This window comes from Rissa tridactyla, chromosome 9, assembly GCF_028500815.1.
Source record: "Rissa tridactyla isolate bRisTri1 chromosome 9, bRisTri1.patW.cur.20221130, whole genome shotgun sequence".
Taxonomy (NCBI): Eukaryota; Metazoa; Chordata; class Aves; order Charadriiformes; family Laridae; genus Rissa; species Rissa tridactyla.
In genome coordinates this window covers 4,599,032-4,626,301 of record NC_071474.1, presented here as the reverse complement: position 1 = coordinate 4,626,301, position 27,270 = coordinate 4,599,032, and the positions used below count along the sequence as shown (strand labels likewise).

The following is a 27,270-nucleotide window of genomic DNA, read 5'->3' as shown; positions in this document are numbered from 1 at the left end:
CACTGGAGAAACAAAGTTTAGACAGGCCTAAGTGAAGGTAAAATCCAGCCCGGAGGAAGGGACTGATTATTTTGGCTCTGCCTTTAAGTTCACGGCTTTCTTTCATTTCAGGTGGTTGGAATAAGTCTAGGACTGGACTATGCTGTGTAGGTCTCAGACTAACATGAAATTCATCTGCACAGCTCTAGTCTTGCATCTGTGGTAATAAAATAGTGTACTGTCAGACTCGGCACGCAGGACCTGCACGAGGCAGAGGAACAGAATTCAGCTGTGAGTGCTCTCAGTTACCCTCCGTTTCTGTGTGAGTCTGCTTGGGCTTCCCCACGCTTCCCCCCAGTAGTGTTCAGTTTAACAGCAGTTCTCCCAAACCTTCAGATTTATCACCTGTGGGATAAGAAGACTAAGGTCCAGCTCTCTTCTCAGCTCCATACTGATGCATTGAGGGAGACAAAACTCTCACCACAGCCCCCCTGTGAGATTTCCCTCTTTCTCAGTGACACTTCTCTAAGACTTGCTGGGTCATATCCATAAGCCTGTGTCGCAACGTTTGGGTTATAAACGGCACAAGGGGAGTTTAAATCACAGCAAAAGCTCCAGTCAAAACCAGTTAAACCCTTCCTTTCCAAATATGTAAACTGCAAATTAACACAGGCAGCAGATGGAAGCATAGCACTCTGAACGTCTTTGCACTTGGAAAGAAAACACCACGTAGTGTTCACTGGTACCTTAGACCAATCGCCTGTTTTCCATTCGTAACAGCCTGTGTGATCCTCACACTCTTCTTCATCTCTTGGCCTGGTGGCTGCATCACATTTTCCTTGCGAATTTGTGCACGTCACTGTTCTTTTCTGAATGCCCTTGCCACAGTCTGCTGAGCACTGCAAAACAACAGGTATTTGTTTTCTGTTACATGATGCCGAGAAATGATAACTTTTATCTTGCTAACATAGCTAAAAGGAAAAGCTGGTTTTATGAACACAGAGGAAAACTAATAACCCTAAGATTTTCTCCCAATAATTTAAGCCCCTTTCAAACACAAAAGAGTAATTTGAAAAGCATGATATCAGCTTGTGAAATATTTTACTGAAGAAAAATGGCAATTCTGAAAATCAACCCTCTTTGAAAAATACCAGCTGGAATTTTGCTAGAATTGGTGTTATGGAAGAAAAAAACACTAAATCTTGTATTTAAGAGCTCATCATTCATACTGAAAAAGGACACATCAAGATTTACAAGGCAGAACTGCCACATCCCTTGATATATCATGGGAGTAAAATAGTGGCGATAAATGCATTTTTAAATCCCAGGAGCGTGAGGCCACTGTTACAACCACATTTCTGCGGTACAGTTTGCACATATGATGGCAAAGTCACAGTTCTCACACATGTTCTCATGTGAAACACATACGTGACCCTCACTCTCTGTTTTGCCTTACCCTCATCGCTATGTTAGTGACGAAGAACTTCAAATGTCCAAAGGGGACAGCTCAGGAGAGGCACTATTCAGTGAGCTCGGTGTTGTGATCAGCTCCCAACCATGGCCAGCAAGCTAGCCACAGACATCAGCAGGGACAGTCTGAGGACTTCTGACACAGACATCTCTCAACACCAAAAGCATAAGCAGGGACTGTCTGAAGTCCTCTGAGGAAGCAGCAGGCTATTAGAGCTGCTAGAATCAGTCGCTGAAGGAAGACTTGAATCAAACATTTGGGCGCTCTAACAAATGTTCACGCGAGTGAGCACAAATTGCCCACAAATGCTTTTGTGCCTGGGCACTATGAAGGTAGCTTCTAAAGAGCAGGGCTACCTGGTCACCCATTTGTTACCTCTGCCAATGGTTAGCTGGAAATTCCATTTTACTGGAGAATTTGTCTTGATTTGTCTTATGGGAAAAGGACACTGGCACGAACTGAAACAGAATTCCTGTTTTAAATAACCAGTTCAGAAAAAGAGTCACAGCCATCTAAGTGCATGCCACTACACAACAGCACAGCTAGTCTCTCTGCTCTTCATTTTCATGCCATTGCAATGGTTACGAGTGAGAAATTTTCTTGAAGAGCCACTGGGGACAGGTGGGTGGAAAAATGATATATGTACCAACTGAGATAAAAACTAACCTCCTCCAGCATGTCAAGTTCTCCCCTTCAGGGGATCAGCGTGCAAAAGACAGTTGATTTGACACTGAATAAATAGTGAAGATATGAGATATTCTGTGAGGTCTTTTGAACATGTTCCAAGAAGCTTCTCCATCCAGGGGGTCTATGCTGGAAACAAGCGTCAGCTTGATATAAATTACATCAAATGGACAAATCTCAGCATGCCTGTCTAACTGTCTTAAAAACACAATCCAGGCAGTTCTGACCTGCTGGCCTTGTTAAGGACATGAATGACAAGCGTTTATGAGCTGGCAAGCAAACAGACATGCCTTTAAATACTTCAGAGCACTACAAAGTGACTTCTTGAAAATCTGGGAAACCTTCCACTTAATTTACTATGTGCTGCTCATGGCGTGACCTCCTTACGGATGTAACATCTTTGTAACAAGCACAATTGTATAGTTCTGCTAGATACGGGGATGAATTCTTCCAGGCTTTGCAGAATTCCAGAGCACAGGAGTTGCCAGAGATCCCAAGCTGGAGCTCCCTAAAAGGTACCAAAAAGCCATGAATTTGCCCCAAGTTGTACAGACTTTCCCAAATTACACATCGTTTTCCTCAGTCCTCAGGGTGGACTCCTCAGGGCTGCACTTGTTCATCTCAAACTACAAAGCACAATATATAAAATCTTTCAAATGGTTCAATTTACTCAAAGTAAATCAAACTGAAGTGGGAGTATTTTTCACAGTAGGAGAAATCTCTAGGTGGGTTTTACAAGCAAGTCTGGGAAAAACACCAACTGTTTGTTCTTCCCACAAGCTTTTAAGTCATTCACAGATTAATACGGCATATACTTTCCTAGACAAAACAGCATTTGCAAAAGTTTTCCAACAGATCTTTGGTGGTCACATATAAATCACCCTCTTTTAAGAGATTTTTTCTCTCCTCAAGTCCTCTGTTTTCATGAAGAATTTCTTAACATATAGATTTTACAGATTCCACAACAAAGCGGTCTACTAAATAATATGCGCAGTCCCTGAGTGCCCAGCTGAGATCATTAAGTCTTATTTCATTAACAAATTACTTAGTCAAATCCCACAAGGTTTTGTAAAGGAGCGACACAACTTTGCAGTTAAGATACAGCTCCTTTATTTGAAGGAAATCCATATTTTTCTTCTACTGTAGTTCCCCAACAGTAGAAACATTCACCTTTTTCTGACAGTCTCTATTTTTGTCATTAAAAACGGTTTGTTCAAAACAATCTCAAGTGTTTGGCAATAAAAGGAGAACTTAATTTTTTCCCCAATGAAGACTGGAATTTGCTTTGAAAACACACATTTTTGACTGGGGACCAGACATCAGTGTGGTCACCTGTTTTTTGTTGTATAACCAAAAAGTTCAAAAACATACATGAGAAAATTGATTTATAAAATGGTGCCACTACTGTGATATTTACTCCACAACATGAGATTAAAATGTTAAGGATTAAAGTGATTACCACTGAAGAAAGTCCTAGTTATGAGAAGTGTTCAAACTGGCAGAGCATCAAATGTGTCCTGGAGTCAACTGTGCTACAAAATACCAGAAATGTGCCAGAAAAAGAATGAATTTAAAATCACAAGGGGGCATGACAAAAGGTTAATAAATTTATCAAAGGAAAAGTAAGCCAGTTACTGAAAAAATATTATGTATTTGCAAGTGAGTTATGTGGTCACAGATACGGAAAATGTCTACTCTGGAAAAAGTCTTCTGTAACTTACTTACTCCATTTCATAAAAAGGAGAGAGAAGTACCTCGGATTGTTAACAAAAGTCCCCATGTAAAAACTCCCCGTGTAAAACAGGTAGGAACTGCACCGTAAGAATAGTCTCAGCTATAAAGACTTCAGCTGGTACAGCTGTAAGAAATAAAGAGGCCATCATCTGAAAGGGTTATTTCTATAACAAACAAAAGACCCACCAGACAACTTATTAAAACTTTGGTGTGTTTCTCCACATCTTTTGAAATGAAAGAACTCGGAAAGAAAATGAATCTCACGCAGTAGTGAACAGATACAGTGTCCTACTGAAAGGAAACGCTCCTCTCACTTAACTGTCATCTCACTTGCCAAAGCTTTCCTGTTCAAAAGGGGGACAATGGAATCACATTGTGTTTGTTAAGAGACACTGTTGCTCCGTGCGAGACTCCTTGTATCCTGAGCTTCTGTGACTTTTACGCACACTTCTAACAATAATATTTTGCAAAAGCTCTTTGACAGTGTTTGAAACAGGAGCTCACTGTTTCAAAACAGAGATGAATAACAAGGAAAGGTCCTTCCTACAGAAATGACTGTTGCTGGACAGTCCCGTAACACACGGCCAGTCTGGAATGAGACTGGTAAAGCTGTAAGCACTGCACCAAGAGTGAACGGATCATGATTCAGATTTGCCCAGCAGACACAATATCAGAACTAACATGGACATCCTATTAGGACTGTTACTCACTAGGCACAGACAAAGCTGTCCTGCGTTAGCTGAGTCCTGGTTGTGAACTGCAGGCGTACTCCCAGTTCACGCTGTTGCTGAACAAAATCTAGGCTAACCGTCTAGATCACACATCATTTATCTCTGAAATGCCTTTATAATATCTGAGAATAATTTCTTAACTCTCTGCAACTATGGGGAGATCACCTTTTATACAAAGTATAACCAGCTTTTCCATATTCCTGGAATTACACAAAAGAAGGTTGGACAGGGCCCAAAGATTGTACGTTCTCTGTAACATGCAGATGCTTGATAAATCTGGTATTTGTTTCATACTGCATTTAAATGGAGCCAGAAGCCCTGGTGGGTCACTACACTTTTGGCCTCAGGTCAGTGAAATGTTTTTCCTTGCTGGTCAGAGTTTTCAGATGGAAAGATATAGTTACTATAGCATGATATCTAAAACACGCCTTAATAACTATTCTGGTATGGAATAAAAACCTCAGTTTCAAACCGATCATCTCAACAAATGACAGTCCTACCCAGTGGCACTGAGTACGCTGACTGTGACAACACGCTTAATTTTAAGCATGTAGCTGGATTAGGGCCAGCGTATCCGGAGCTGTGTGCAGTCTGGCTCCTTTCTCGTATCAGGTTCCTACCTTTGACCACTCTGATGCTTCCCAGATAGAAAGGCAGTCCCGTCCTTCACAGCTTTGTACTGTTGTTGGTTTGTTGCCAAGGCAGTAGAGGTCTCTTGTGTTAACGTAGGTGCCATTTTGCAGCTGATAAACGCAAGTCACTTCCCGGTGCTGGACACCTTTCTCACAAGTAGCAGAGCAGGGACTCCAATGGCCAGTCACCCACCTGGGAAGAAGGCAGAGAAGGAATGTTAAAAAACTGGTGAGATAAAACATTATGCTTCACTTAATTGTCAAGGCTCGAGTACTTAAAAAAGATAAGATTTTCCCTATAGAAAGGATCCTACAATGTTGTTTCAAAGCTGCCGTAGCTCACAAGGATGTGCCATAACCCAGTCTGGATGGGGTCAGGGGGTATTTCCTTATACTCATCGTTCCTCTGAGCCTTTGGGATTCATCTACTTTGTAAGCACATTTCAGTTGCCATTTCCTTCCCCTTTGATCAAAGTGTGCTGGGAACAAATACACGGCCTTTTTTGTTGTTTGCTTTGCTATGTCTTTAAAGGCTCTTTGGCAAATGCCCAGCACAAGGTTGTGAGGTGTTTGGGTTCCTCCAAAATAAGGACCGCACTGCTGCTGTGAGCAGTCTCCGGCTGTGGACACCCAAGGGGAATGAGGCACCCTCACCCCGCTGTCTCCCAGCTCAGTGTAAGGCCAACTAAAAGACTCCTCCTGACTCCAGCAAATGCTGGAAGCACCGCTGTGGTTAGAGCTGGGCTAGAAGGCAGTGAATAAAATGTCTAAGAAGAATCTGAATTAGGAGGTATGCAGGGAGGGACAATTTTTTTCCCAAAGACAAGCTGCATCGATCTTTACGCTTCCTGCAATCTGTCAATGAGGAACACGTTCCCTCTAATTACAGGCATTCCTGGATGGAGTGAAAGACTGGAACAATAACTGTGTAGGCGCCGCGCACCGGAAGGCTATCATGCCTTTCTCACCAGGTAATTGACCTTCTAGCCTGTTATTTAGGACTATCATCTAGATTAGTACCTTATACCATGAATCTTTTACTTGTCACCCAGTCCTGGGTTGTCTATTATGATACGTGGCTCAAATAAGACCTCTCAAAACTGAGTCTGCTGGGAAATACTATTTCATTTTGCTGAAGGCTCCCGTAGTCCAGGCAGAGCACCACGCATGCCAATTTATTAACAACATTTCTTTTGAATTTGCCACGTAACTTCTCCTGCCCGAATCAAACAACTGTTTCCCATGTTCCTACTCCTGAACGGGGAAAAATCAGTCCAGCATAATTTGTAGGAACATCTTCACTCAGTGCAATTGTCATGAATTCACTTGCCAAATGCTGTGACTGATGACCTGGTGTGACAGCACTGACGACTGCGTTGACAGTGAAGGCAGAAGCCAGTTGGTTTGAGCAGGACGGGATTGGGCAAGCTGGCCACCTGTCTTTTGTGAAACAGGGCCCCGCTCAAATGTTTCTGTGCATTAAAGCAGTTGACACATCTGTGAATTTCCGTTGGCTAAAACAGCTGGCAAGACACCAAACCTGTTTCTCCAGACAGTAGTTTTGGCGCATCTCTGGGGCTGAGTGCTTGGTATTTTGCTTATGGAATGGGAAAATGCCAGCTGGGTAATTGAATACTGGGAGTGAAAGGGTGACAAAAATAGCCCTGAAGTGCAGAAATCAGTGTTCGTGAAAATTAATAGCCGGGCTCCCTTAATATCAGGGCTCTGCCCTGTCAGACCAAACGCGGAGCGAGTTATCTATCTGGGTGAAGGAATTGCTCAACAAGGGCATGGAGGGGGAAAGAGTGACTTTGCTTTATGACCTGAATCTAAGTCACAGGGCCGGGAACGGTTTCTGTACAGGCTCCACTGAATTAATATTCACTTCAGCACTGTACTCTCACTGTGATCTACAGCTACTGGCAAAAGAGAAAGGGAAAGGGACTGAAAGCAAAGGAGAAAGATAAAAATACATTTTTGGCAGAGGCTGTCTGTGAGCTTGCATTTAGGATGGGCAGCATGCAGCACGCCAGCTATTTCCAAGATGCCTTAAGATGTAAGGTTTGACTTTCCTTTCAGGAAGGAAAATTTCTTTTGTTTTTTTTGGTTGCTCTTGTGGAAGGGAGAAATCGCCTCGTTCTTACCCTGTTTGGTGGTCTCTAGTTAGTGCTACTCTCGCACTGATATGACAGAGTGTAACTGGAAAACTGGCACAGAAAAAAAAAAATCATCATCATCACAAGAAGAATGATTGCACAGGGCGTGAGCCAAAACCCAGGGAATCAACACAACGCTGTGCCTATGGTGAAAATGAAATCTCCAGCTTTTTTGACAGAGTGGCATCTGTATGGCCAGCTTCAGGTACTGATCCACTACATCCATCCCAAGTGGAAAGACAAGGGATTTATGGATAAAGTGATTAAATATGAAAATTCCTGCCAGTTTCATATTTGGTAGTGTGCAGCAAGTTATTAGCATAATTACTATCTGCAAGTAATATACAGACAAGAAAGAAAAATGTGATGTACAAATAGTGTCACATTATGGTTACTACTAAATTACACTATAGACAGATTTTCCTCTCTACGCTGTCATTACACCTTTTGAAAACACCTGAATGTGTTTGAGACTTACTTTTAATTTTTTTTTTAAATCGGTAAGTATTTTTGTTATGACAACGTAAAAAATAATTCCAGTGTTCTAACTCAAAAATCCAAGCTAGCTCTCTATTATTAACAAAGCCAATTAACTGTTGTACACTAAGCCCTGTGTATATCGTATGGAGCATTTGGCTTCCAGTTATGTTTTAAGCCTGTAAACTGATCTTAGGGATTTATTGACACCACAGTTCTTTTCAGTTTGGTTTTTCCCTCCCAGGTTATAACCTATCTTCTGTTGGACCATGTGAGTGCTCTAGCCAGAGTCCCTGGAGAGCCTCTCATTTTTCCAACAAGTACAGATTTATGTGACAAACACGCTCATCTTTCTCACAACCACAGGGATGGCTTTATCCGTGGTATTATTCTTTGTAATCTTACCTCTATAGAAGATTCAAGAGCTAGATGATCCCTGCTCGCGGTTAGGTTTAGGAAGAAAGTGATGAGCTTTTAAGCACAGATTTTTTAACCCAGTCAGTAGCTGTCTTTCCAGCTAAAAAATGCCCAGAAGGGTGTATTTTTCTACAGCCTCAAAAGGCTGGGATGGGCAGCACGTGCAATCTGAGAGGGCTGTTTTAAATCTTTGTCTTCTGAGTCTTCCTCAACCTCTGACCTCTCTGTATCTCTGCTGAGGAATCGGGAGTTCTTCTTCTAATCTGCTTTGGCAACACTCATCTGGCAGGCCCCTGGAGCAAACTTGAAATATCTTTTGGAGGTTCAGTTCATCATTTGATCTTTCTATGGTCTGGATTAGTCATTAACCTTGAATTATCCGCTCTACCTACTTGCCTGAGACTCCCGCATTTTCTAGGGAAAAAATTGTCTACAGCACTATGTACATAAACCCAGGGGAGACGAATGTCTGCAAATGAAGCCTTGTAGCTAAGGACTTGGGAAAAAATGCTATGAAGATAAAATGGGTCAAGGCTGAAGGATGGGGTGGAGGAGTGCAATCAAAAGACATGAGGTCACTTTTCAGAGATTTGTAGCCTCTTATAACATAGAGCCATTACATGTTCTAGGGTAAATACTGCAGCCCATTAAGCTTCACCTGGTTATTTCTGTCTCAAGCCCTGCAGAAGACCAGTGCCTGCAGGTTGGTTCTGTTCCTCTGGCTGAACATCCATGACGTATTCCCACAGGCACCCACTCTCTACAGGGATTCTGTTACTTTTGTTCCCTCCCTAACGCTACAGTGAAATTAATTTCCCTGCTTTCACAATAGTAGCTTGGATGTGACCAAAGAGACGTTTGTAATAACACAAATTTTTCTGTTTCTATTAAACCTATTTTTTTAGAACTGGCTCTTAAATACAACTAGTTAAGAGCTTGTACTACTGCTGAATAAAGTATCAGAGGAAATTTGCTAATAAACAAGACATAGCTTGTCTGAAAAAGCACTTGTGACAGAAGCTAATCTAAAGCAGCGTAATCCGAGGGTTCTATTTCTAATAGATTTTATTGCATACCTTTGGGTTTAACATACATTGTTGCACTAATGTAGAGGTGAGGATAACTCCATGTCTAGTTAGCGCTGGTTGTCTTTAGCACCAGTTTGTGGTGCAAAATCATGTCGAAGTTGCTCTTAGCTTTCTGAGGCACCTGGGTGAAACTGTGGCTCTACTGATGTTGGGCAAAACTCAGACCAACTGGCAGTGGGGCCAGGATTTCACATTGGATAATTTTAGCAAGGAGAACTGGAAAAGATTTCTGAGAATCAGTCACATGGAATTGACAGTCAGATATTTTTTGCTTACAGCTATCAAACCAAGTTCATGCTTGAATACGTAGAAGCAAGAAAACACTGTTTACAAATGGAGTCATGATTTACACGAAATACGCACACTCTGTTATTGCATCTTTCCCTACGCACTTCTGAAACTCTCCACCACATCTCTGCCATACTGGGGTCAAAATAATCAGGTGAATCATGACTTTTGGGAACAGGTTGTGCCACACCCAGTCACTAGAAGGTGGGGTTTTTTTGGGGAAAAAAGTACAAGGAACCTAGTAGAATAATACAGCTGCTGATGTCGAAAGTAGGACTCCAAGACTAACATTCCTGTCTGATTGCCTTTATAAACAGTGCTCAGTAATTTTCCAGTACAGTAGTCATTCTGCTAACAGACTTGCCAACTTTCACTCACACAGGTTGCTTTTTCTCTTTAGTGATTATCATTTTGACAGCTTTATTTTTTTTAATTTCCCACCAATTATAAGATCAACCATAGAACACTGTTTTATAATTTACGTGTACCTTGGGAAGTTTTTTTAAATGGATAACTTTGCATTCTCCCTCCTCCTTCCCCCACGTTGAGCAGATCACTCAGTTTTGGAGGACTCGGTTTGGTGTTGGTGTGAGTAGGTGTCCTTCTTGCTGGCAGCTGCCTCACTACACTAAGACACCGAGTATCAGCACTCTCAGAGCCCTTTTGCAGCAAGGGACCCCTACCCTGATCCATGGCTGGTGTATCTTTGATGGGGCAACTGGTGTCGAGCTCCATTCCCTGCCTTTCAAGGAAGGCAGTGCCTTTTCCTCAGCTCACACCACACGATGCAAAGAGTGTGAAGAACATTACAGCAGGCAGCAGTAGGAGTGAATTTCATCATTAAGTATTTTGCTAGATTATCCTGCTAATCCTTCTTTGTGGGTAAAGACTGCACTTAGCCTGAAGAACCTCAAACCAAAGAAGCACAGATCATTTAACATTTTAAACCAAGGAAATGTTCAACCCTAAGGTTATTGAGTCAAACATTATAATGGGAAAAACGTTGATGTAAGCCGGCCTGGGGGACTGCAGCAAAGCTAAGAAACCTGTGTCATGACTCCATGTGAAAACTAATGCCAAATTAACTTCTGCTCTAGCAAGTCATCTTGAATTATTTGATGTAAATAGCCAATAAGGCCTCCTCATTCTATTCTCTGCCTGTTCCCAAGCCTTCTCTCACTTATCTTCCAGAATTGCTTCATTGAGTTCAGTTGCTGGATTTGTCTGAAAATATCCTTTTGTCTTCCAGTAGCTAATTACCTACTGCCTGCCTGTTGCAGTACTTGATGAACTGCCTACAACCTGGAATGCATGGGGTTTTGTCTCCTTCTAGTGGATCGTGATAACCAGAGGTGTCCACAACAGGACTCACAAAGGTGTCCAGAAGAGTCACAGGCTTTCTGGTCTACAGCATTTGGCTTCTACCCGTGCAAGACCTGCTGGAGACCTGCTGCAGCTGCCAACCGCCGGCAGCCCAGGATGGTCTCCCTGAAGAGCAGCCACCAGGGCGCAGCATTGCCCGCTCCCTCAGCCGCCTGCAGCCACCGTGTCTTGCACAGTGTCCAGCACAGTCCTGGCAAATTCATTAAGCTCAAACTGATTCTAGAGATCCCAACTCCAGTTTTGGGAAGTACTTCAAAATGAGCTCTTACGTGGTGCCTCCTTGGATCAGAGGGTGCTAACATTACTATTTATGCCAGATTTCCAGGCTACAATGATTTGAAAGCCTCCCCATGGCTGTTCCTTCTTTTCTTTTTTTTTATGTAACCAAATTCAGAACACACTAAAGGAGATGTTTCTTAGCACAAGGCACAGATAAGGTTTTGAACTCGTTGCCATTGGACTTTATGGATGATAAACATTTGTACAGGTTCCAAAAGAGTCTGACTGCAAAGAACATACCCATTTGGAACCATTAAATGTCTAGCTCAGTCCCTTCAGTTAACAGACACTCCCAGTAAGTCCCTCCAGTTTAGTATAATTTCCATACAGCCCTGCAAGTAATTTGCTAACATTCTTAAGGAGTTTTCCATCATACTGCTCCCCCTCAAATTCTACTGTTTTCAAGACTTTCACCTCACAAAATAAATTCAAAACTGTTCTGCTCCCTATCTCCATGTGATGATAACACAAATAAACATGGTGCAGACCAGAATTAGGGAGACAGACCGATTTCTATATTCTTGGACTGTTCAACAGACAGAGCCTTGTCACAGGTCTATGGTGGAATATAAAGGCAGAGGTGGGCTCTCAGACAGCAAGGGTCATACAGATAAGCACCATGAGCCTAAATCACACCAGGAATTAAAGCAATGGGCACTATCAACCATCACACAGTGAGGCACCGTGCTTTGAGTGGTCACTACCTTTTGGGCTGGTCTGTGAGGTGCTGAGCCAGCTGGGACCTTGGCTGACTTATAACTGGCTTCATTTTCTCCCCAGCGGGCATTACTGTGGTGTGTGAGCCCTTGAAGAGCACGGTGTTGGATTCTAGTCCACAGATAGAAAAGTGTAAGTGAAATAGAAGAAAGAAAGAAGTGATCCGTGTAACCACACACCTGACCTCAGCAGTGTGCCAGTTTTTAGAGCAGATTTGGAGGGAGACAGTAATCAAGGACATAGTGGTAAATGGATGCAACATAGGTGTCCTCCAGGAAAAACTCAGTGGCTGTATTTCTTTGATTAAAATAAATGCTTTTACAGACAAAGGAAATGTAAAGAGCTCCTTTTGCTGTGCTGGAAATACTTATGCAAGTTGGAGAAACTGGTGATGTGCTGGGAAACAAGGATATTAATGCGTAAATTATATGGTAGGCGAGAGCTGGCCACAGTGAGTGCTGTAAAGAAATATCAGGTACGAAAGGAATTTGGGTTAGTTACTAGTGGACTTCCTGAAAGATCTGTGTTGCATTTGATCTAATTTAATATGTTCATTAATGACCTTGGCACAAAAAGAAAAAAAAAAAACCTGCCGAAAAATCGGGGAAAATTCTGCCAATACAAAGTCTAAAAGCGTTGTCAATGCAACGGAGGATTAGGATGTCATACAGGAAGAACTGGATAACCCTGAGTACTGCAATAACAGAGACAGGATGAAAATTATTAGCATACAGTGCAAGGTTAGGTGCTTAGGGACTAATAACAAGCATTTCTGTTTTAAAGTAGGATTCACGTGTTGAAACAAATGAGGAGGAAAACATCGAGCATGACTGTAAGCCACAAATATGATGCAGCCATGAAAAAAGCAAAGCATGTGTCAGGAGAGTTACTGCCAATGAAGACAGAAGAGTACGAACACAACCGTGTAAGGGCTAGACTGGACTGAAACTGGGTTTTTCCATATAATTCTGGTCACCTATGCACTCAAATTATGAATGTAAATAACGTAAATTAGAGCACCGGTAGAGAAGGTGACCCAGGGAATGAAGAATTGATGCACAGTCTCTGATCCAATAAGAAGTTAAAGAAAAGTAATGGATTTAGCCCAGCAAAATGATGGAAGGAGGAGATACCCTGGTTTGCTGTATCATATGGCACTGAGCCCAAGGCAAAGAGCTAGGGAGGGAAAATACTGTACAAGCAAAGGAACAGAGCTGGTGCAAGAACAAATGGCTGAAACATGACAATGAATAATTAAGACTGGAAACAAAAGATCCTGACCCGCAGGAACAGCAAGGTCACAGAAGAGCCTTCCAGTGAGGGAAGGAGATTGTGGAGCAAAATCAGAAAGGAGTTTATGAGATGCTGCTGGTAGTAGCAGAAAACTAACCCTTGGACTCAGTAGATACTTTCAAGTCCCAAACAGTGAAAACAAGGGTTCGGGTCTCCTGTGGTTTTCTGTAGATGAAGGCAGGGATTTCTGGCTTTTATGCTGCTGTTAAGCATCTGCGTAGGAACACCACAGCGGGTCCCTGTAAGAACTCAACCTCTATTAAAATCTATTACAGCAAAGAGGAGGTAAATTAACAGTGTTTGCATACAGGCCATTACAAGTCTAACAGTTGGGAAATTTCATGTGTTTTCGGTTCTCTTCCTGCATTAGAGGAGAGCAGATTCATATTCATAGACCCAACCATGCATGTTGAAGTGTGTGGCCACTGGCCGACCTATGTTTTCAGTAATAACAGCTGATGTGATCTGTGATTTCTGAGTCTTGTGCCAACATGAGTGCTGGGTTTGCCTATATATTTGGGTTGGTGTTCAGTGTGCTGGAAACAACCCATACGCACCGCATGCAAGAATCCAGATTCCATCTGGTTACAGCAGGGTTTTGTAAAAAATATCCAAAGAGCTAGGCAAAGGATTAGAATAAAGAGGTGCTAATAGGGTGCAGTTGGGACAGGAAAGGAAGCTGTAAAGAATTTAATGGAAAAAGAGGGTCAAGGAACATAAAAAATAAAATAGGAAGAAAAAGAGGCATTTTTTTAAAAGGTGAAAGAGTAACAATAATAAAGAATGAAAGATTCTTTTATTTTGCCAGTTTCAACAAAACCCTTAAGAAAATTCTCTTCTCTGACGTTTAATTTTAAAACATGTCAGTGTATCCAATCCTTTTTTCAATCCTGCTTTGTTTTTTTCAGACGCTGGGTTGCACTTGCAGAGCTCTAATCTTCTCCTTGGCCTCATGAAAACACTGTCCCCTGCCCCACGTTATTTGGCTCTCCCAAGAGGTGGCTGAAGTTCAAAGGGATATATAATTTGCAAAGCACTTTGGGATCGTGCTGGAAGAAAGACACTGTTATTAATATCGTACCCTTTTTTTTCCCTCCAGATCACTTTATATATATATAACGCAGGTTATTATTTTTTTATTTTTATTACAATCTCAACAGCAATACCCTCCTCCTCTTCCTCCATTTATACAACATGATCTCACCCCATCCCAAAGCGTTTGCAATCCTGATAACACATGGATGGAGAGAGGAAGCAAAGGGACAGTGTGGGACAGTGAATTAAAGTCACACAACACATCCAAAAGAGAAACAGAGACTGAGTGTCCTATGACCCAGTCCTGTGCTGGCCATAAGACCCTCCCCTCAAGATAAATTCTCTGTACGGCGATTCTTTTAAAATGTTGACTAGAAGTGTAAATGTAGGTCAAAACGCACAACACAGAGCAGGTTTACTACAGAAAGGACAGCATTGTTCTTTCTTCTACACTCAGGTAAAGGGCTTAGGTCTGAGTGGAAACGGGAAAGGACCTTATTGTAACAAGATGCTACAATAATTTTACTTGAAACCCTAAAACAAATTCAGGGCTCATAAAAAAAGCATTGACATGGTGAAAGAGAATGGTTTCTTTAAGATGTTCTTGGTCAGAGAATATGCTAAGCATGCATTTCTAATATCTGGGTGGGCAAACGCAAGTGGAAATTTAAATTCTACAGAGGCACAGAGAATGTGCTTCTGAAAATGTTTCCAGTCAAAAGCATGTTAAGTGTGAAAGTGTGGTCTACACGGAGGGAGTGAGAGAGTGTGGTCTATCAGATCATCAGCAAGGATTTTGTGGCCTTTCCGGGTTCTAAGCACATTTGGTGTTTGCTGTCATTGCTCTGACAAAAAAAGGACCAATGAGAGTGTCACAGTACCAGTGCTAATTGCTCCTGGGGACAACTGTGCTAAATTGTGGCTATAAATTGCCTGCTTACTCCATATAGAAGAAGAGATATCTTGGAATAACATTAAGGGCTGGACCTGAAACCACAGAAGAACACAATCTGGATATAGGAAGAGAGTCTTCTGTTCTCAGGAGGTTTTGTGTGATTTAACATAACCCACTGTCACTGCTCTGGACAGGCAGCAACGTCATGGTGAAAGCGTGCAACAAACAGGAGACTTCACCCAGGGCTTGGGGGCACGGAGATCCCATTGAGAAACAGCACTGTGGGTCTTACGGCTCTAACAGACCTGATGGCCAAGACCTCCCTTTGTTGCTGTCAGCTAGTAGAGGCAGAAGCTGCCTACTTCTTCCAGAACTTTGTAAGTTCCACACGGAGCCCCTCCATATACCTGCCTGGGGTCACTCCAGTATCCTCCCAATGGCTTCACAAAAGGACTAGAAGAAATATTTTGTGCCAAGGCAGAGGAACAAGCAGATGCTCCTTGTTTCTGTCTTTCTGAGAGAATGACATGACAGAAATCCGAGCATCACTGAATTTAGGAAACCTCCTCATGGAAATGACAGTTGTTTCCTTGAAGTAAATGGGAGTTTGGCTCTCCTTACACACCTAGAAGCATGTGGGGTATCTCATTATACCTTTCCGTACCACTGAAAGCAGCATGGCCACGATATTGTACAGCAGCAATAACAGGCAGTGCAGACAGAAAATGAAACCTCAAACAGCTCAGCCTTATTGATGGATTACCTGACACCGGATTTCCCTGCTTCGGGGCACTCTGATTAGAGTGCAGGCCTAATTAGAAGGAAGAGTGTTCTTTCTCATTTTCCCTATTGTTTCTGCCAGGAGGATAGCTTTGTAGGTACGTTTCCCCGGCTTGTCTGATTATAAAAGATGCAACAGCTAACAGGTTGTTTTGAATATGCTTTTTTAGATATTGTTGAGCTTTATCCTAAATTGATGTTATGTTCTAACTACAATCAAAAGTGGAGTCTCCACAATGCAAAACATTACTACAGAGTGAGAGTGAACTTTTTTGTTCGCAAACTGAACAAGTCAATTTGCCTTCCTGTGTTTTGTCATTTTGGCCAGAAACATCTTCTTTTATACAATGCAGATCAAAATTAATTCAGCTAAAAGTGCTTGCCAAATTAAAGGGAACGCTTTCTATTACTTTTAGAACTTATTACTATTAGAACTCTAATTACTCCTACTGATGAGGAAAAGAACCCATCCTGAGGAAAGCATTTAAATGTGTTTCATCATAACTTCTTGACTTCAGCAAGATTCAGGTATGTTTCCAAAACTATACAGGTGTTGCTAGACACTGTACAAATTGCACGTGAAGAACAGACACTTCTTGCCGAGAGAATCCCAGTCTGAACTACGCTAAAACAGACCAGGCATGCAACACAGCAGGTCAGCTGTAGTGGCTTAAAGGTTGTGGGTTGTTTGCAAGGGTTTTTGTAGCACTGTTTGACAATTAATCAGACCCTACTCCGTGCTGACTAGAAAAAAAAAAAATGTAGATATGCAGACACTGCATTCTTCTCTAGCTTTATACTTCAAGTTGCACTGTCACCCAGGAGGCAGCCAAGGGGAAAAGGACACTATCCCCAAGCAATGCAGGAAGGCAGCTTGCATGGAATCTGGCCTTACTGGCCACAAATTAAATGGACTCAGAGGTAATGAAAATCTGACCTGCTCAACAAAAGGAAATGAATATTACAGCTGGTTACTAGGGCTAACAATACGTTCCAATACTTTTAGACATTTTCACCATGTTCACCAGAGGGAGGCTTTGGAAATAAGCGATTTGTGAAAGAAAAGCATATTGGGTTTTATTATTTTTTAACTCCTTACCGTGACTGGCAGGGGTGTGTGTTACATTTCCTGACCTGGGGCTCGGGGCGATTCGCTCGTTGGCAGTCACTGTCATTCACCAGTGTCATGGTCTTGTTAATAATTCGAGTACAGGACACAATGGTTTTCCGTTCACCTACAAGTCATATAAAAAACAACTCTGAAAAAGGAAACCCGTGGCTAAGAACAAAATTACATCAACTCGTTAACCAAAACTCAAAACCTAGGAGCTCCCTACTTTCTCTACAAGACGTAACCTATACAGCCCTGCCACCTCTGCAAGCAATCTTATTTCCCACTTCTGTCTCACCTTCATACTGTTCTGGGTTGGTTTGGTTTTTTTCAGAAAAGCTGTAAATCTTTCTCCAATAATTGTGAAATTGACTGTTTCCCAGGAACAACATGCTGGATTTTCTCTTCCTAGTGTTTAATGTGAAAACGACCTTGAAAACAATTTGCTTTCACTTCTGGTTCCTCCTCCACATGTAGCTGTGCCCTGTAATCACCTAGGACAGATGTTCCAGCTGTGTAACTGTCCACCCCTCAGTGACAATGACAGAACAGCTGCCTCTTGCTGCTCCCCATTCAGAAAGAGTCAGCTTGAAAAGGAGCGACCGGGGTTCAAGAGTGATAAACTGGGATTGTTTATATTTCACAAAGAGGTGAAATTAAGCCACCCAAATAAATTATTTCTCATCTTCTAGTCCTCCAGGTATATTAGTTTAAAACTCCTGCCAGTAGGAGACGTCTCAGGAGTAGTCAGCTCTTCTCGGAGTTTCACCGAGATGGAGCAGCATGGCCCTCAGGGTTCAGCCTTCCACTGTGTGACACCAGGAAAGCTGTGCCACAGGGCGGCATGACAATGACCAGGTGTGACAAATGCAATGCCATCCCTGCACCATGACTTTGCATTACTGCTAACTATTTTGGTCTCTCAGATCCTCTTCTTAACCCTGATTCTGCATCAAATTGAGTTTATTCATGATCTGCAGCAGATAACAAAAAACAACTCAAATTCTGTTAATAAAAAATTTGTAAAAGTCTGTATGGAAGGGAAAAGGCCCCTCCCAGCTTGGATAAGTAGTAAAAGCATCTGACAACCAAAATATAAGAGATCAATTGCCATCCAAGCTACTACTGGTGGGAACCATGTTGCCAGGTACTGATCTGATTCAAATATGTGGCAGACTTGCAACACAAATCAAGAGTCACAAATAAATTTCCTACTCATTCATGTGAGGGTTTAATGGCTCTAAGAAATTACTGTTTTAAAACACGAGTAAAAGTAAGTGTCCATTTTAAAATGAGTTCTATTTACAGTAAAAAATAAATCCATGATTTCACTACACTGAGGGCAGTGAGCCTTCAAAAGTGAAGATGAACACTCTTTCCTCGTGTCATAATATGATAAATAATTTGGTCTGCTGGTGAAGAAAGACTGGCCAGAATGCATGGAAATGATCCCTTTTCCTCAGGGAAAAACCTACTTCTTCCAGCCCTGAAAATTCAATGGACAGTGGCTGACAAACCAGTCTCTGGTTTCACAGACATCGATTCCCCCTCGGGTTTCAGCAAATCTGCTGCAGCACATCCTAGGGATCATCTGAAAAGTGTGATTTGCAATGTGCTCATGTGCTCCCAAAAAGCCCACCCCACATTAAGAGGGCCTGACGCAATCTCCAGGAGTTGTCACAGCAGCACTGCCCCCGTTTCATCCCCGGGGAAGGAAGTGTCTTTCAGTGAACATGCCTGAACACCTGTGAGAACTCTGCTCCAAGAATGTGACGGAGGTTTGAGATATGGGGCTGCACACAGCGCCTTGAGCCATCCGCGGAGCACTAATCCAGGTGCAGTTCCAGCCTACGGTAACGAGCCGACAAAGCGGTGTCCCTGCCAAAATGCTGGGTGAAAATTAACTGTGGGGCTGTGGATGATAGCTGGGAGAGCTGGTGAGAATGAGTCTCATTTGAGTTCATTACAGCAACACCCATTCCCATGGCCAGCTTCCTTTATGCTTTGGCAACACTGTCTTCTGCAGGCACCTCTCTAACGGCTGGTGTCTGCAAACACCGTACGGCAAGTCCCACCAAGCTTCCAAATGGCCTTACCTCCTCCACACTGCACACTGCACCCTTCCCATCCGCTGTGCGTCCAGATGTACAAAGAATCCTGTTGCTTTTCTGGCTCACTTCTGTTTTCAGCAGTATAGTTTACAGGAATGGTGTATTCATAATGAATTCCATAATTCTGGTCATGAAATAACAGCACCTGGTTCAGCAGGAAAAGAGAGGCGGTTACAACACACTGTGTACTGGGAACGCCAACAGACTGCAGAGACAGTAACGCTGTCTCGGGCCAATTATTTCTAAAATACAAGTACCTTGTGAAAGGCAACCAAATCTTTATCTAGAAACCTGAAATTACAGTGGTACTGGTAAAACAGGGCATCTGCAGGATGCAATAACTGCCTATGATTTGTGAATATTTAAAACAGTCATGGAGATGTCTAAACCTGGAATTAGATGCATAACTTTGTTTAAGCCTCAAATGTGATGAGCTGGCCACTGGCTATCTAAAGAGAAATAGTGAGACAACAGGAAGGATTAAATCAGCAATTTGCGTATAATAACTATTTTAATGAGCATCTAGAGTTAAAAAATCACTCATCATACCTGTCCTACCCTTGTTCTCCAGAAAGCAAGTTGTCTGCAAGCCTCATGCAGAGACTCAGGTTTATGGTTGGGGACCTTTGTAGAGACTGAGGAAGTTCTGGGTTAACACTGTGCTGCTTATGGATCAAGGTCCCGGGCCACCTGCTCTACGCTGACCTGCTTGAGCATGGAGTTTGGACGAGACAACCTCCAGAGGTTCCCTTCGACTCCAACCATTCGGTGATTTTGTGAGCTGCAACATTTACTGTTGCATTTGAGTTGGGCTGCAGCAGCCCATAGTTTGAAGGCACAAAACTTTATTAACACATCTGAAGGAACAAGGTGATCCTTCTCAAAGCAAAAATAACTAATGCAAAAAAAAAAATCACATGCCTCCTGGGAAATGTGGCACTCAAAGTGAGCGTGACTCTTCCTGCTGACAAGCTGTAGGAGCAGGATTTTATTGTCTCAGAAACCTGAGGATAACAAGGAAGAGCCATATCATACAGCTGCTGTCAACACATGTATTTTCATACCCTGCATGTTGCTAGAGGAAGGTGAAACCTGCTTCCAGCAGCAGGCTGATTATTTCCCATGGAGTCACATGTGATGTCTCTAGTGTTATTACTCAAAAATTCACTGACTATTAACAAAGACAGAGGAACAAAGAAAAATGCTTAGTTTTTCACCCCAGTGAAACAGTGGTGACAGTTCTGGTCCTGTTTAGATTTTCACGTTGGGCTTCATTTGTTTCTCACTTTCACTGGCTTGAGTCAGAAGTGTCTAGAAGATACCCAGTGGAGTATGAGGTCCATGGAATCTGAGTTACCGCACTATTAACGGATGCCACAGAAGTACTACTGTAATGCTGATGGTGTGGCTTTAGACTTAGACTTATTAACCCATAATCTCGGCAGCATTAGACAGGTGAATTCTGCTGGCTCTTGTCACCTACTGAAATAGGAGCAGCACCTTATCAAATAAGATATTTTGAGTAGGGCTATCGTAAGTGAAGCAAGCAGCCGCCTGATTAAAAGCAAATTTGCAAATGCTATTTTCTCCTAACAATAGTTGTTTCCCATTCAGATTTGCAGATATCACTCCTACTTAACCAATATCTCACTAAAGCTCATTTAACCAAAAAAATAGCCATATGTGCTGAAAGAAGGGGTCCAGCTTGCAGCCACTGACATCCCGGAGGCCTGTGCAGCGAACACTGTGGGGCTACACAGACTCAGCCCCCCTGAGTTGCTCTGCACAGCGCATAGCCCTGGGCAGAAAAGCAGCTTCCAGAAGATGTGGGGAGCAAAGATATGATTTTGCTTCAGCTACAGAGGGAGCCTTACTACCAGAACTGACTATCAAGGCTGGAACTAGCCAGTCATCATTACAGTTTCAAAGATGAGTGTTGTTTTTTTCAAACACAATTTGAAATACCATGCAGTCAGAGGCAAAGAACTCAAGTCCTGCTCTGGCTTTGTTTAAGCGCATGAGAGACGAACAGCTTGTTCTACAGAATTGATCAATAAGTCTTGTCTAAAGCATCTTTATGCTCTGGGAGTGTTTGGTTGTCCTCTGTTGCCGAGAGGAGGTCTAGCACAGGCCTAGTTACACAAACATTAATTTCTCCAAGAAATATACTTAGAGAAATGCACTTGGAGAAATGCCTCAAGTATTAAAAACCAGCTCCTAAAAAGAAATCCTTATTATCTCAATATGGGTGCAAGACTAGTGAATCTAAAGGCCCATATGAAACCAATTTCATGCAATTTCGTAGCCATATATAATTGGGGTGTGTGTGTATGTGTGTATAATTGGTTTCAAATGCAGGTCACAATGGATTGACTGAAGCTTCTGGCTCTTTGTCAGTCCAGTGTATTCCACCACTGTTTGAACAACAGTTTTCTATTTAGAGGTAACTGGTAACCATCCTGCCTTTCTGGCGTTGAAAGAATGAAACCCACTACCCTGTATCAAGGAAAAGATTAATATCTGATTTGAAGAAAAGACTTCACGTGTGCTTTGTTTATGACTGGCAGCGATTTTAAGCCACATGTTTTTTTTTAATGGTCTGGTAACTTTTACTTTCCTCCTTTTTAATCATTTCTGGGTGGAAGGTGAAGAAGGAAAATTTCCTCTGCTCATGAGTGCTGAAAACGCCAGTCTGTACGTGAAAAGGATACTCATGGAGAACTTCATAATCATTAGTTTCCTATGCTAGTTGCTTACTCCTTAATGAAGGGGAAATGAGTATTTCTTTAAAAACAAAGCTCTACTGATGCTGAATTTTGCAAACTCTGGTACCAGATTTTACCGCAGTACACCTCAACGAAGTAACGCCCTGGAAGGTTCCAAGACCTGGCAAAGGAACCCTACACAGCATCTTCACAAACAGTAACTGGGCAACTTCTTTTTCTTACATGAGGTTAGGAAGACCTTGGCAGTACAAGATGCTTTGTCAGAGTCCTGGTTTCAGGAGGGAAGACTTGTGTTAAGGAAGGCCAAAGTCAAGCAGAAGCTGACTTTTCTGATGATGAAGATGGCTCCTGTATACACTTCCCTTGTGTGGGCAGACCTTGAATGACATGGCTAAGTCAGGAAGGTGCCGGTGTGCCCAAATCTGCACCACTATTTCAGTAGTAACCTCTTTGAATTCAGCTTTACAGTGGTTTGTATGTGAACCCGGTAAACTCACTCATCTGTCTGAGAAAGCAAAGAAAAAACACCTCATGTTCCTGTGCAGCATATTTTGACACAGGGAAAGTACTGACAAACCAGAGAATTAGTATTATTTTTTGTGTGTGTGTGAAAAGTTCAAGCAACTTTTGAGCTTTTCAAACCGGGCCATGAAACGTTGCACAATGAACAGCAGCAAGCCAAAAAATTCCAGTGAGGAAAGGCAGAGACTTCTGATTTTTAGCATTGCTTACAGACAGCCTTCAGTGAACAAACGTGGCAAAAAGTCACAAGGAAAAGAAACAGTACACAGAATAATGTAATTGGATAAAGAAGTTTCAGGAAACAATGCATACATTAAAATACTCTAAGTTTGTATGCAAACCTCACTATAGAAACTGTAAAGCTTTCTGCAGACTTTCAACGAGTAACACATACATGAGACAGGCATTATGAGACACCTATCTTACAGGCAGAAACATTAAGGTTACCACCAAGATTAAGGGACTGGCCCGTGAGTCCCTCCATCACCCATCAGTGACAGGACTGGGACTACAGTCCTCGTCTGCTCACCGCTGTGGACTTCTCACTCATGTTCTCATATAGCAGCCATATAACTGTTTATAAAATGACATGCCTGGCTAACAGGACTATGTGGAACATTATGAAAAACTTTCAAGAATGCCTTAAAATACATAAAATTAAAAAAAAACAATATAAAGAAAAGACAGAACATTTCTGTGTGCAACTAAGTCACTACAGAGGGTCAAGTTCAAATGCATCACCTGCGCATCCCAAATGCACGTCTCTTCTGTTAGAGCAACAGTGTATTTAAATACAGAATATGTTCCGGCATCAACTGAGAAGATTTTTCAGCAAATATCATTTCCTCTCTATGAGCAGGTATGTCCATGAAATAAAGAAGACCCCTGGAAACCTATGTCTGCTAGAATGGACCTGTCACATTGTCTGCAACACATTACAGGAGTATCCTGAACTGGACACGAGCCTACTGGGACACTGCTTGTTCTCCCACAACAGAGCATCATTTATTTTTGCATGGGGAGCTGTAAACATAGAAGCATAGGTTTCTCCAGCAAAAGAACGCAAAGAGGCACCACAGCAGTTTAAAAAACTCTGGTGAAGAAGCAAACAATCAAAATTTAACTTTTAGCTAGGATATAAACCCTTTATGTTGCATCACTTAAGAAACACAAACAAAGGATATAAAGTTACCATCAAGTGCAGTGGTATTTTAGTTGGTCCTTTGGCAGAGATTTTCTCCCACAGACCCCTTCGCACGTACCGGACAGTAGTGCCTGCGATCTGAAACTCACCAGGAAGCTCAATTTTCCAGTCGCTGTTAATGGATCTCTTACTGGAATCTTTTAAAGCTGGAATGAATCAAACACCATGGAATGAAATATTAAGCGAATCTGTAATTACAGTATAGACTCTTGAGCTTCTGTCTCAGCCCACCTGAAGTACAAGATGCAGTAGCCTTGTAACGGACATGAGTTTATAAGAAAAAAAGGTATAATTTTAGTTGACTCGTCATAATGTTTCTAACTTGGGCATATTCTGTATTTCAGTTGATGAAGGCATTTCTAATTATATTAACATTGCTATTAAGTAACAGTAATGTCATACAAACTGGTCTCACTAAGGTTTTATTACATAAAATTATTATGTTCTGCTTTCTGAATAAGCAACGCTCTGCAGTTTCAAAACTTTGAGACATTCTCTGTGCCATTCCACTGCCAGAAAATTTAAAAGGAAGAAAAAAAGACTGTGCAGAAGGAGTTATAAAGGAAACAGAAGGAAGGAAAGGTAACTACCCACTGTCCTTGAAAAATACTACTAATTTAGAGCTAAATGGCAGAACACAGTTTGACCTATTTCAGGAGCGTGTCCCAAACCCACACGTACTCATGGCATGTTGTTGAATTCAGTTACGTACACAGCTCTGCTTTTGCAAAGGAAAGCTTGCACAACTGAAATGTTTTTCTTGGATTTTCAGTGAAGAGAGATTTAATTTGGATCTAAAACTAATACTAAAATACTACAGCATTGTGCTAACAAGCAAGAACCACAGAGTAGAGGTGACTGACTAGGAAAGTGCAAAACTTACTAGCCCATTTTCCTTATGCAAGCTGAGCGGAGTGCAAATTGTAAACAGAGAGCATAATTAGAGAACAATCAGTCAGGGACATAATTCTTCCTAGAATAACCTGAATATTATTTGTCAAAGGTTACACAGGAAACATGTAGGCGTGTACGTAAAATGAACATGCCTGCAATATCTATCGGAAATTAAAACTTAGATCACTTTAAAGATTATTCTCAAATCTAACTATTTAGATTTTAATCTTAGAAAAATGGATGGTACCATAAATTTGGACACATATACCAAATTGGCAGATGTGGTGTAAGAATCTAATACCACTGAGTAGCTGCTTGAGTATGACCTGAAGATACTTCTGGTAAAGCACTTACATACTTGCAGTGTTATACTCTTACAGCTATTAAAAATGGTACTTGGAGAGACATAGTATGAGAGCACCAGTGGCTGCCTGGTAAACTGAAGCCTGGTTTGCAAGGCAAGATCTGTATATTTTTATGCAGACTGCCCGTCCTGAGGCTGACTAAAGTCTGGCAGCAGTTGGGTTCAAAGATTCTCATTCAGATAGTATATAAGGAAACCTATGCTGATCTTCAAGCATTAACATAAAATTCATAGATCATTTATCTCTAAACTCTCCTTCCAAATGTCGCAAGACAACTCTGCATTTTTGTTAGTCTCCAAGTAGAACCAGATTCTGAAACTGTATTTTCTTAAACTTTCCTTGAGAAAAAGATCAATCAAATCTTGATACACGCATGAAGATTTGCAAGTGCAAAATGAAACTGTTCCTGAGTTTGTGTGTGCGCTCCATAATGCAAACATTGAACAAGTTAGTACTTAGTTGTCATAGTTATAAAGAGAAGACAAGTTACAAAGCAGAGACTGGTCAGTGGACAGAATGCGAACTTGGCAGATCAGTGTAACACCCGCTTGTGCTCACACTTGGAGGGCAGAATATTTCAGCCTGCAAGCACAACCTACAGGCGCAATCTAGAGTGGCCCTTAGGTTGTTCTAAACTACTTCTGAGACTTTTTTTTAAGAGTTAAAAAACCAGACAGGCATTATAAAGCTCCATCAGCAGAGGTTATGGTCAGGATACTTCCTGACGCCTTCTTTGCTTTCAAAAGGCAGAAGCAGGTGACATACTATCTGCCCCCAGGTTTGATGGAAACCAGGCCGCAAATAAAAAACAACAGCTGGCAAGGAACAGCCTGCCACAGCCACCCTGCCTTCAGAGTCCATGAGCTGGACACACATGCATAGATAGGGTCAGATACTGTATGATCACATCCGTCCTGTCAGGAGGTGCCTCTATGCATCAGTAAGGACAATGAAGAAAGCTCTACTGCAGAAGGAAGCCCTGTAAGATGAATATTGAGAAGAAAAGATACTTGGAGCAGCACGTCCTTTCTTCCAGCATAACCTATTGCATCAGCATCACTGATGTCCCTCCAACACTGAAAGACAGCTCCAGCCATAGGGACATCACATTACTGTTGACTTGTCAGTGAAAGCTGATTTAGGGATTTATGTGTTTTCTACGTTAGAATGAAAGCACAGTGCCCAGAAATATTTCAGGGCACATTCAATTTACCAACTGAGCATCATTAGAGGTTCCAAAAACAGGGTGAAAGGAAACTGCAGGTATGGTTACCCCAGGAGGAGTGGGATGTATGTGGGGGAGTGTTTTTTCTGAGGGAGGTTCTCTTTGGCACATAGACAAGGGGTATGATGATGTCCTGGTATCTGCATGCTACAGCAATATAACTGTCTCCGGCTTACTTCTCTTCCTGCTTTGTTCCTCGATCTAAAAAGTACCTTCTGCAAACTTCAGACAAAATTCTGAAGCAGGATTGCTTTCCTCTGCCAAAGCCTAGTGGCTTTCAGGCAGATCAAAGCCGCCATCACGCTGTCCTCGAGGAGCTGTGAACATGACTAATCAAAGCTGTCATGAGATAGAACTAACTCCATGCAGTATGGCTGACTAGTAAAGATACCACAGCACATGCTCAAAACAGTGTATAAGAGCTTGAATGACTAAACCCATGCTTTGGTTCCAGCTCATCATCAAAGGAAGACAGCTTGCTGATGAAAACCAAAATTTTTAATCTTTGTGGACCTCTTTCCTGGGAAAGGTTTGATTTGGATTGCTGCAGGCACTGCTCCCTTAGTGACTGAGGAGACAGAGAGTTGGGAATCAGCTCTGTTCCCAAAGGTGCTCCTTCAGGACTGCAGGAATTACACTGCAGACTCAGCAGAGTATTTGCGTCGAAGACTTTTTGCCATTGTTTGTCTTCATTGCACGCAAGTGCCCCACCAGTAGAGATCAATGCTGCAGCTATAAAACCCCTACGTCTCTTAGACGCAGGGTACTGCTCTTTCTGCAATGGCTTTTGTCACGCGCAACTCTTGCAGGCCTGGCTCTGCCTAGCCCCAGAGGTGATAGTACTAAATTCAGTGGGGTGAATAGGGCCTTTTGCTCTTATTGAATGCTGTGCTCTTCATCCAAGCATTGCAAAAGCACTTTGAAAGACAGCAAGTATCCTTACTGCCCTTTTAGAGAATAAGTAAAGCATGTAACAAAGAAGACTTTCCCAGCCTCCCTGAGAGCTCAGTGGTAGGAGCTGTGGAGACTGGGACACACGCAGTCTTCTCTGACAAAACTTGTCTAACTGTGGT

The 27,270-nt window shown here is 42.1% G+C and overlaps 1 protein-coding gene across 2 annotated transcripts in view; it reads right to left on the bottom strand.

Moving 5' to 3' along the window:
• Nucleotides 1–27,270, bottom strand: part of ADAMTS17 (ADAM metallopeptidase with thrombospondin type 1 motif 17) — a 191,499-nt gene that overhangs the window by 21,955 nt on the left and 142,274 nt on the right. For both annotated transcript variants that reach the window (XM_054215400.1, XM_054215401.1), the window contains 5 exons: nt 23,702–23,859; nt 19,247–19,406; nt 17,139–17,274; nt 5,220–5,424; nt 726–878 (listed from right to left, as the gene is read on the bottom strand). In XM_054215400.1, the coding sequence (XP_054071375.1) occupies nt 726–878; nt 5,220–5,424; nt 17,139–17,274; nt 19,247–19,406; nt 23,702–23,859 (812 nt within the window). The remainder of the gene's footprint in view (nt 1–725; nt 879–5,219; nt 5,425–17,138; nt 17,275–19,246; nt 19,407–23,701; nt 23,860–27,270) is intronic.